Below are 10,928 nucleotides of genomic sequence, written 5' to 3' on the forward strand. Positions count from 1 at the left end.
TCCACTCACCTCAGCCTCCCAAAGCGCGGGATTACAGGCTGAGCCACCGAACCTGGCTCTTAATTTATCTTTCAATCTTTCTCCATCTCTTTGAGACTTCTCCCTCTCTCTCTACCTCCCTCTGTCTCTCTCTCCTCTCCTCTCCTCTTTTCTTCTCTTCTCTCTCTCTCTCTCAAGCAGTTAAATCTTGGTCAACCTTTAACTATTTCACTCTCTCTCTATGCCTCTGTGTGTTTCTGTTTTTCTGTTGTTCTGTCCCTGATCTCATCTCTACCACGCCCTTCACACCACACTCTGTCTCACACACACCAGAAGCTCAAGAAATATGTTCTCAGCCAACCTCTGACTGTGCCTCTTTCTCTTATTTGTTTCTCCATCTCGAGTCCTTCTGTTTGTCACATCCCTGAATTTTGTAACCATATGTTGGATGGCCCGCCCTCCCCATCCCAGTGTGCACACACACTCACATGGGATAAGCTTCTTCTGCCTGCTTATCTCCTGCAGGAATTGGAACTGCTAGTTTTCTCCCCCCTCCCCCAGACCCCCCGATCTGGTCCTTCTCTAGGAACAAGATGAGGCCTCCGGCCTGAGCCCCCACAGTTTCGTCCCTGAGGTCCCCCGCTCATCTTCCTTCCTCCCTTCCATGACTGGCTCCTTGCCCTCTTCCCACATTCCCTCTCCCAACTGCTCTCCACACCTCCTGGGAAATGGGCTGGATGCCGAGCCGGGTGGGGGAGGTCTTTCGTGGGGGCCCTGACCAGATGGTGTCCCTGGGGACCAGGCTGTAGAGCTGTCAGTTGCTGGGACCTTTAATGAACACAAACCTTCCACCCTCCATCTTGACTGCTTTCCTTCTCTGCATGCTCCTTTCTGCCTCCTGGGACCCCAATCTTTCCATGCCTATTGCCCCAGAGAGCCAGGAAGGGGAAGCGATGTCAGGTGTCTGGAAAAACAGCTTCACTACCTGACTTAATCCCCAAGACTCAAGAGTCCTGGCTCCAAGCCCATTCTGTTTCAAAATCCAGGCAATGGATCTGCAACACCAAAGCCAAGAGTTCAGGCCCCCAGAACTAGAGTATGAACCCCCTAGGGCCCTCCCCTCTCAGCCCCGCAAGTCTCAGCCCCTTATCTCCAAGGGCCCAGGAATTCAGGCCTCCAATCCTCCCCACTGCCCCGCATGCACACACACATACACGCGGGACTTAGGACAGATGTTCACTGTCGATTTTCAAATCCTCTGGGCCTGTGTGGGGGTGGGGAGAGAGCGCTGGTTAAATCCACTGACTTAAGACCAGATATTCTGACCCCGTCACCCTCTCCCAAGTGCACCATGCGACAAGCAGGAGTTGAGTCTCCAACTGCTCAAGGAACCCGGAGATCGGGCCATCAGCTTCTCAGCCAGCAAAGGCCTGAACCGTCAGTCCCCTACCATCCCGTAAGTCCAACCCCCACCCCACGCCCCACCCGGCCGTTTAGGGGCACAAGAGCCTGAGCCCAAGAGCAACTGAGAACCTGAACTGAACTGTAGGAACTGAGAACCAGTTCCTACAGGTCCAGGAATGTCAGGCCCGGGATCCCAGCCCCCTCGGCCCTCCTTCGGGCGTCTCAGGGCCCCTCCCACCTGCTCGGCCAGCTGCGCGGCGTGGGAACGCCCCGGCTGGGCTGATGGAGCCGTCAGGACAAGCTGCGCGGTTCCCAGCCTCCCCGCCTGTCCGAGCCGGCCCCGCCGCCTCCCAGCCGTCGCCCGGCAACCGGGCCGAGGGGCCCGGCCGGCCGATCGGGGAGAGGGGCTGGGTCGGGACTGCGGGGTTCTGGGAAAGGAGGGGCTGGGGGCCTGGATTCCCGGGTCTTAGGACACGATGTGGTTTGCGGCAATAACACACAAGGCGGCGGAGGGATATTTGGAGGCCGGGTTTGGAGGAGGGGGAGTGGAGGCTCCCTCTTCTCGGGGGTCCCAGCTGCCCTCCAGGCGCCCGCTGTCCTTTTCCCGACCCGCAGGCCCAGGGGAGTCCAGGTCCCGGCTCCCCAGGGCGCGGGAACTGGCGAGGCCCCAGGGACACCCATTTATAGCTCCGTTTCCACTCCGCGCAGTTCCTCCAGGACCTGGGCTGAGCAAGTTTCTTCCACTCCCTCCCTTCTCCATCCTCACCCCACGCCCCCCCTCCAGCCCCGGCAGGGCGCAGGTGTCCAGCCCGGCCGGGACCCCCTCCACGGACCCAGATGTTCCTGCTCCCAGACCCCCAGTGGGCTGGGGCGCCCGCCCGCCGGGAGGACCCCGCCCTGCGCGCCCGCATTCATCGGCGTCCGGGCCGCGGGAGTTTCTCAATGGGCAGGGGGCGGGTGTCCCCGGGGGCCGGGCCGGGGCGGGGCGAGCGGGAGCCGGCCCTCCCGGGGTCTCTCTGAAACCGAGGGCGCGGAACCGGCAGGCGTTTCAGAGAGTCCCAGGCTCCGGATGAGCAGACTCGGGGAGCTCCAGCCCAGAGACAGAGGTCAACTTGCCGGGGGCGAAGGGTCGAGAGGGAAGGAGGCCGGAGGAAGAAGTTGGCGGGGAAGCCAGGGCAACGGCACCGCTCGTGGACCTTGGAGGACACACCCAGGATGCTGGTCCCCGCACTCCTCTTTCTCCTCTTCTGCTCCAGTGGGCGTGCAGGTACCGCGGGGGGTGGGGAGTGGGGAGGTTGCCACTGCCACTCCACTAGGGAGAGAAGAGCAGGGAGCTCAGACTCCTGAGTCTAGGGGAGGAGAACTCTGGAGGCCTGGGCTCTGGGTCTGAGGGAAAGAGGGCTTGGGAACTGGACTCCTGGACTCCTGGGCCCGGAGTGAGGAAACTCGAATGTGCTAAGCTCAGCTCCGCTGCCCTTCCCTCCCCCGCTTCTCCTAGGCCCGGCGCCCTATTTTCTGCAACAGCCGGAAGATCTGGTGGTGCTTCTGGGGGAGGAGGCCCGGCTGCCTTGTGCTCTGGGCGCTTACTGGGGGCTGGTGCAGTGGACGAAGGACGGGCTGGCTCTAGGGGGCCAGAGGGACTTGCCAGGTAAGCCTGTCCTCTCGACCCAGGGCGGGGCTTCTGGGCTTGGGCTGTATCTGAAGCTTCTCTTTTGACATTTTCAAGCTTGGGAAATTGATGGGCTTAGGTAAGATTTGCTAAATGAAGCATGTACCCGTGCAGATGCCCAGGTCCATTGCCAGCTCTCCAGAATCTCTCCTTATCCCCTTCACCTGTCGAACCTCTCGCCTCCTCCTCACTCCATAGGTAGTATCCAGTCTAACTTGCGTGGCATTTATTTCCTTGTTTTCCTTTCTGAATTGTTCACCCCCAAGTTTGCAGTAACTCTGGATTGGAAGGGGGTCAGAGTCTCTCTGGACCCAGCATGTCCTTTTTAATCGTGTCTTGCCATCCAGTGTGCGGGCCAGTTTTCTGGTTTGAGATGTCTGGGGACAGAGACTTGAGGCCAGGCGCTCAGAACCACCACGTGACTGCATCTTTTGTGACTCCAGGGTGGTCCCGGTACTGGATATCAGGAAGTGCAGCCAGTGGCCAGCACGATCTCCACATTAGGCCCGTGGAGCGAGAGGATGAAGCACTGTATGAATGTCAGGCTACACAAGCAGGCCTCCGCTCTCGGCCAGCCCAGCTGCACGTGCTGGGTAAGGATCCATCCCACTTGTTCCCTGGGAGCCCAAGGGGCAGCCAGTACTAGTTGGCAATAGCAGAGTCCAGAGAGCCCAGGGGAGTGATCAGTTGGAGCTGAGATCAGGGTCTCAGCCCAGGATCCAGCTCTGACCCCAGATCCACCCTGTAGTGCCCCCTGAAGCCCCCCAGGTGCTGGGAGGCCCCTCTGTATCCCTGGTTGCTGGAGTTCCTGCGAACCTGACATGTCGGAGCCACGGGGAAGCCCGCCCCACCCCTGAGCTGCTGTGGTTCCGAGATGGGGTCCGGTTGGATGGGACCACCTTCCACCAGGTCAGATCCAAATCTCTGTGCCAGCCCTTGCCCATTCAGGGAAACTTGGGGTCCACTCTGATCACAGGTTCATCCAGAGGAGAAGAAGGCATGGGAGGGCAGGGCTTCAAGAGTTAAGACCCTTGGAATGTGATTCAGGGTAAAGACTCCAGGGCCAGGCTACCTGGGTTCAAATTGTGACTCAGCCACTTGCTAATTGATTGCTCTTGAGTAAGCTATTTAACCTCTCTGTCCCTCCGTTTCCTGAAGTACAATGAGGGTAAATAGTAGTATGCACCTCCTAGGATAATTGTGAGGGTTAAATAAAGTCATGCCTACACATGCCTTGGAGAGTGGTTGATACATAGTAAGCAGTATATAAGGAGTGGATGAACTCATTATTATTATCCACAACTCCAGACCCTGTTGAAGGAAGGGAGCACTGGGTCAGTGGAGAGCACCTTATCCCTGATCCCTTCCAGCCATGATGATGGAGCCACCTTGGTCTGCCGGGCCCGAAGCCAGGCCCTGCCTGCGGGAAGGGACACAGTGATCACACTGAGCCTGCAGTGTGAGTGCAGATGGCCCTGGGAAAGAGGGATATGGGGCCTGGACTCCTGGGTCTGAGGAAGGAGGGAACTGTGGTCCCTGGGGAGAGAGGAAGCTGGGACCTGGTCTCCTAGATCAGAGAGCAGGAGAGGACAGAATGCTGGGATCCCCGCAGAAAGAAGAAGCTGGGGCCTGGACTCCTGGATCCGAGAGGACAGAGGACAGAAGACTAGGGTGCCCAGGGAAAGAGAAAGCTGGAGCCTGGATGCTTGGATTTGATAGTGGGAGAGAATACATAGGAGTAGAGAAGATTAGGGTCTTGGTCTAGGATCCAGCTCTGACCCCGGATCCACTCTGCAGTGTCCCCAGAAGCCTCCCCGCCCACCCCAGAATGTTGGAATGCCTAGAAAAATTGGGAACCGCAATCCCAGACTACTGGCTCCAAGGGAGATGGGGACTAGGGATTCACACTCCTGGGGTGGAGGGACCAGGGACTGGACTCCTAGGCCATCTTTGGAGATGTTTCTTGTCCTTGCCCACATTGACCATTGTCCCATCCCCACAGACCCCCCAGAGGTGACTCTGTCTGCTGAGCCGCAGACTGTGCAGGAGGGAGAGAAGGTCACTTTCCTGTGTCAGGCCACAGCCCAGCCTCCTGTCACTGGCTACAGGTAAGACGAAGACCATCTCTTCCTCACCCCCGGCCAGCCCTCCCTCCGCACGGGCGTGGCGAGGGCTGGGACCTGAGTAGGTATGCCTGGAGCCGGACACCACTTAACAGCGTCTCTGCCGCCTCAGGTGGGCGAAGGGGGGATCCCCGGTGCTCGGGGCCCGCGGGCCAAGGTTGGAGGTCGTGGCAGACGCCTCGTTCCTGACTGAGCCCGTGTCCTGCGAGGTCAGCAACGCCGTGGGTGGTGCCAACCGCAGCACCGCGCTGGACGTGCTATGTGAGCCGGGGCGGGGCTGTGGGTGTCGCCCAAGTGGGGCGTGGCCTGTGAGGCGCCGGGGCCGGGCGTGTGGGCGGAGACCACGGGGGGCGGAGTGTTGTGGGCTCGAGTCCTGTCCTCGGGCCCTGGAGCGTGTCGTGTTTCTGAGGGACTGATCCCAGGTCAGGGGCTCCATTCCTTCTCTCTGCCCGGCCCTGTGGCCCCTCCTCTTCCTCCCCAGTCGGACCGACTCTGCAGGCAACACCGGAGCCGGTGTCCGTGGACGTGGGGAGAGACGCCTCCTTCCGCTGCGCCTGGCGCGGGAACCCGCTCCCGCGGATCACCTGGACCCGCCGCGGCGGCGCGCAGGTGAAGCCCTGTCCGTGGCGCGGCCGTGGCGGGTCGGGCTTCCTCGCCAGTCGCCCCGTCCCCGTTTCAGGTGCTGGGCTCCGGGCCCACGCTGCGTCTGCCGTCGGTGGGGCCCGAGGACGCGGGCGACTACGTGTGCAGGGCCGACCCCGGGCCCTCGGGCCTGGGGGGCGGCGCCGCGGAGGCTCGGTTGACGGTGAACGGTGAGAACGCGGGACCTCCGGGAGGACCTGGCGGTCCGGGAGGAGGAGTGGGCCGAGGGGCGAGGGCGAAGGGGCGTGGGCGAGGCCTTGGGAGCAGCTTGTCCTCGCGGGGCCTGAGTGGTCGGAGCTCGGCCTGTGGAAGGCGGGGCTCTGGGGGATCGGTGTTTGCCCGGGGGCGCGGCCTGGTTGGTGGGTGTCAGCGAGAGTGGCCAGGCCGGGCCCCCTTTCTTGAGACCGACCGCTCCTCTGAGTGGTCCACCGTCTCCGCCCCAGCTCCCCCGGTAGTGACCGCCCTGCACTCTGCGCCTGCCTTCCTGAGGGGCCCGGCCCGCCTCCAGTGTCTGGTTTGGGCCTCTCCGGCCCCAGAAGCCGTGGTAAGGAAAAGTCGCCCATGCCGTGGCCTCTGACCTCCCATCAGGACCCCTGACACTGCTGTCACCGTCTCTGACTTTTCCGTCACCCGATCTGCTTCTCCCCTTCTCTCCTCAGTCTCCTCAGTGCCCTCCCTCCTTTGTGTCCCCAGGTCTGGTCTTGGGATGAGGGCTTCCTGGAGGCAGGGTCACAGGGCCGGTTCCTGGTGGAGACATTCCCAGCCCCGGAGGGCCACGGGGGACAGGGTCCAGGCCTGATCTCTGTGCTACACATTTCGGGGACGCAGGAGTCCGACTTTAGCAGGAGCTTTAACTGCAGTGCCCGGAACCGGCTGGGCGAGGGAGGCACCCGGGTCAGCCTGGGCCGTAGAGGTGAGACCCCGGCCGGAAGTTCCCAAATCTGGGTATTAGAAACCCCACAAATGCAAGGATCCCAAACTAAGGGCTGCCAAGCCTCAGACCACTCAATGCAAAGACTCTTTGGGAGCCTCAAAATGATGGGCTCATTAAATCCCACCACCCCAAAATAATAGCTTCCCTCGAACACAAAATCCTAAACTGAGAGACCCCTCACACTTGCATTCTCCAGATAAAGAGAATTGCAAAGTAAAGCACCCCTCAAACTCTAAGACTCCCTAATGCTAGGATGTTTAAGCTCATATACTCTCAAACTTATGGAACCCCAAATTTGTGGGCTCTTAAAAGCAAACTAGGGGACGTCAAACCTTGGAAATCAGGTGAGACCTTTTGAGCCCAAGGACGCCAGATCAAGCCTCGAGCCCCCTTTTCCCAGTTCCTCCTCAGTCTTCCGCTTGGCCTTCCTAGAATGCCCCTCTCCTCCCCGCAGACTGGCTGCCCACCGTGCAGATTGTGGCCGGGGTGGCGGCTGCGGCCACCACCCTCCTCATGATCATCACCGGGGTGGCTCTCTGCTGCTGGCGCCACAGCAAGGGTCAGTGCCTGAGTCTCACCCAGCCCCCGGTCCCCAATCCTCGTCCCCACTCACACCCTGCCCCCTGACTCGGCCAGCCTTGGACCGGGCTCCAGCCCGGTCTCTAGCCCTGCACACGCTCGCTCACCCTCAGGCTCGGGTTCCCTCTCAGGCCCTAAGTCGGCCTAACTCAGGGTCACACTCTCCGCCCTCCCAGGCCGGGGGTCTCATTGGTTCCCAGCCTCCCTACCCGATCCACCCAGTCCTCTCTCTTCCCGCTTACTGGTTTCCACAAAGCGTGACCCCGCCCCCATCCCCTACCGTCCACCCCTCACTGTTCCGGCCTCAGCTTCTTTCTCCGAGCAGAAGAACCTAGTGCGAATCGCAGGCAGCAGCGACGGCTCCAGTTCGCGGGGTCCCGAGGAGGAGGAGACCGGCAGTGGCGAGGACCAGGTAGGATGCCGGGATTCCCAGATCTGACTGTGCCTCCAGTCCCAAATAATACTGCAGTCTCAAGTAGGCCCCCAAACTCAAACAGGGCTCTAGTCCCAACAGTGGCCGCAGACCCAAATGTCCCCCAGGTTCAAATATTCCCCAATCCAATTATACCCTAGACTCAATATGTCCCCCTGGCCCTCTTGTCCTGAATGCAATCCCCAGCCTCCGGGTGCTCTTAGCCCTGCCTGGCCTCCACTGGCCGCCTGGTGGTCCTTGGGGTCTGGCATTGGGGCGCCAGGAGGCTCCTCTGATCACTGTTTTCTACCCCAGGGCCCCGTTGTGCACACGGACCACAGAGACCTGGCTCTGGATGAGGAAGGGGTTCTGGAAAACAAAGTGAGTGTTAGGAGGGAAGGGGCTTCCTTCCCTGTGTCCCCAACTTTCACTTCTGATCCCTCATTTTTCTTTCTGTTGCCCCAGAGCTGGAACCCAGGCCCCTTCTGGTTCATCTCACCCATCTCCACAGCCTCAGTTTGTGTGTCTGCTGACTATGCCCACACATTTGTCTCTGCCACAGCCTCCCCCTTGTCATGTTTCCGGCCTCCTGGATGCCTCACAGATCCTATTAACTCCAGCCCCACCCCCCAGGCCAGAGCCCTCCTCTCTCTCCTCTGTACTCACTCAGCACACGATACACGCTAGGCCTGAAACACTCCCGCCTTCTTTCCCATATCTACCCCATTCCCTCCTTTGTTCCTGCCTCCACTAGACAACTCTTGTTCTAGGAAGCCCTTCCCCCCCACTCACACATACAGCTCAATTGTTCTGCCTGGGTTTCACCTGCGACAGCCATGACCACCCTGACCTGGGCTTCCTCATCACCGTCTGATCACCATGCCAAGTCTCCCCCATCGCAGCTCCCATCACTGCTTGTGCTTTCCCTAGGCACAGCCCTAACCCTCGGGGCTCTGTCTGGAAATTTGTCATCTCGCCCTGGGCCAGGGATCTCCATGGTGACAGGCTCCAGGTCTTTCCTGGTGACATGTCTCCAGCAGCAGCACAGGGGGTGACACAGAATCGTTGCCTAGGGGCTGCTGGGCAGATGAATCGTTCTCCTGCCTCCTCTGCATCTTCTCCACGCTGCCACCTCTCAGCAGGCCTATATCCCACTGTCTCTCCCTTTCTCTGTCTATTCCCTTCTGTTCCTTGTCCCTCGTCACTGCTCTGCTGTCTCATGTTTTCTCTCTGCCAGTCTGTGTCTGTGCCTGTTCCTGTCTCCTTTTGTCTCTCCCTATGTCTGACTCTATCTCAGTGTGTCTCTTCATCAGTGACCCTCACCTCCCTGTACCCTGCCATGCCTCACCAAGTCCCACTTGTCCCCTCAGGACCCAACCAATGGTTACTACAAGGTCCGAGGAGTCAGTGTGAGCCTGAGCCTTGGTGAAGCCCCCGGAGGAGGCCTCTTCCTGCCACCCGCTTCCTCCCTTGGGCCCCCTGGGACTCCTACCTTCTATGACCTCAACCCGCACCTGGGCATGGTCCCCCCATGCAGACTGTATAGAGCCCGGGCAGGCTACCTCACCACACCCCACCCTCGTGCTTTCACTAGCTATATCAAGCCCACCTCCCTTGGACCCCCAGATCTGGCCCCTGGGACGCCCCCTTGCCCATATGCTGCCTTCTCCACACCCCGCCACCCTCGTCTCCAGACTCACGTGTGACATCTCCCCAGCTGAAGAGTCCTGGCATCGTCAACTTGCCATCACGAATTGTCCTGATTTCGGAAGAATCGGAACCAGTTGGCAATCTTACTCCTCCAAATTTGAACACTGGGGGAGGGAAAGATTGTTACAACTGTCAGGATCGCTGACGTACAGTCAGCTCAGCCAAAGGGGCTGCCCAGATGGAGAGCGATCCTATTCCTCCGTGGAAAAGGGATTCAAGATGGCGGATAGGCCCTTTGCTGAGAGGGGGGACAGGGGTTGGTGGGAATTAGGGGCAGAGAGGGAAGTTGCTTCTAGCCACTGAAGGAAGATATTTCAAGATGACCATCTGCATTGAGAAGAAAGAGCACAGGGAAGATCAAGGAGGAGGGCAAGCCAGGCCCCACCCTGCCTGGCTTTCCCTAAAGGATGCTTTGCTCAGCCAATAGAAGCACAGCCAAGATGACTGTTCACACCCAGAAACCCAAGATGGCCATCATCCTGATTCCTTCCACTTTTCTTAAAGACTCAGAAAGAACTGGACCCAAGGGCGAGAACTATCACAGTGGGGGTGAAGGGGAATCTTGGGATAAGAATATTTATGTTTGATTAAAAAAAAGTCAAAGAGGCAAATGTGCCTTGGAGAGTCTCCCAACATTCTTACCCTCCATCAAGGAAGGGGTCCATCGAACCTGTCCTAGTCTATGAGGTGGCTATGGGAGCAAAGCTGTGAGCTACCCCTCAGCCCCTTTGACACTCTAGACTCTTTGAATATGCATCTATACAAACACACACACAGAGTTGCAAACAGACATAGACACGCACATGTATGCACAGAAACCCACATAGATGTCCACACATATGCACACACATGGCCGGGCTGTCCCAGTCGGTCTGTGGAAGACGGAATTCTACAGTCTCATTTGAGTGAGCCGGAAGGGGAGTCAGGGAGGAGACCAGGGGTGGGAAAATGGAAATACTCTGGTCCTTAGAGCAAAGGTGGAGGTGCAGGCCTTTATCTTGAGGTGCTGGGTCCTTGATGGGTAAGGTGCCGGGGGCCTGACTTAAAGGGCCTGGCGGCTTTGGGTCATGGATCCTGAAGCTAGAAGTTAAAGGTCCAGACCCCTGGGACCCTTGGGAAGCAGGACAGAAAGACTGAGCTCCCGGTCTCTGGGCGAAAGAAAGGGCTGGGGACTTGGTCTCTTTCTGAGGGAGAACGGACCCGGACTCCTGGATCCAGAAGAGGAAGGGACTGAGTCTTAACTGCTGCGTTCTGGACTGGGAAATGTTGGAGACCTGTATGTCTGGGCCCTCAAGAGGGCAATTTACTGGGGGGAGGGAGTGGCGGCCAATGCTGGCACCCCTGGAGTAGGGCGAGGCTGCTTGCGGGTGGGACCTGAGGGCGAGGGTCCTGAGGAAGGATTCAAAACCCGCAGCCGGAGGCGCCCATGACCCAGACGGTGGCTCGGGCCTGGCCGGGGGGGCGCCGGAATCTCAG

The 10,928-nt window shown here is 59.4% G+C and overlaps 2 protein-coding genes across 2 annotated transcripts in view; both read left to right on the forward strand.

Moving 5' to 3' along the window:
• Positions 1-2,538: 2,538 nt before the first annotated feature.
• On the forward strand, positions 2,539-10,067 carry KIRREL2 (kirre like nephrin family adhesion molecule 2). Its single transcript, XM_021707648.1, has 15 exons — positions 2,539-2,650; positions 3,496-3,645; positions 3,801-3,961; positions 4,361-4,511; positions 5,055-5,160; positions 5,288-5,436; positions 5,657-5,784; positions 5,855-5,987; positions 6,261-6,361; positions 6,511-6,730; positions 7,206-7,316; positions 7,639-7,742; positions 8,058-8,123; positions 9,113-9,151; positions 9,421-10,067. Exons 1-15 carry the CDS (start codon positions 2,599-2,601, stop codon positions 9,595-9,597), a joined length of 1,848 nt encoding a protein of 615 aa, XP_021563323.1. The 5' UTR covers positions 2,539-2,598; the 3' UTR covers positions 9,598-10,067.
• Positions 10,068-10,878: 811 nt separating this feature from the next.
• The window catches only part of APLP1 (amyloid beta precursor like protein 1), a 9,838-nt gene continuing 9,788 nt past the window's right edge, over positions 10,879-10,928 (forward strand). The window contains exon 1 of the mRNA XM_021707646.1: positions 10,879-10,890. Coding sequence (XP_021563321.1) covers positions 10,879-10,890 — 12 coding nt within the window. The remainder of the gene's footprint in view (positions 10,891-10,928) is intronic.

The sequence above is a fragment of the Carlito syrichta genome, unplaced genomic scaffold (genome assembly GCF_000164805.1).
Source record: "Carlito syrichta isolate Samal-C Ts95f unplaced genomic scaffold, Tarsius_syrichta-2.0.1 Scaffold123311, whole genome shotgun sequence".
In the NCBI taxonomy this organism is placed as follows: Eukaryota; Metazoa; Chordata; class Mammalia; order Primates; family Tarsiidae; genus Carlito; species Carlito syrichta.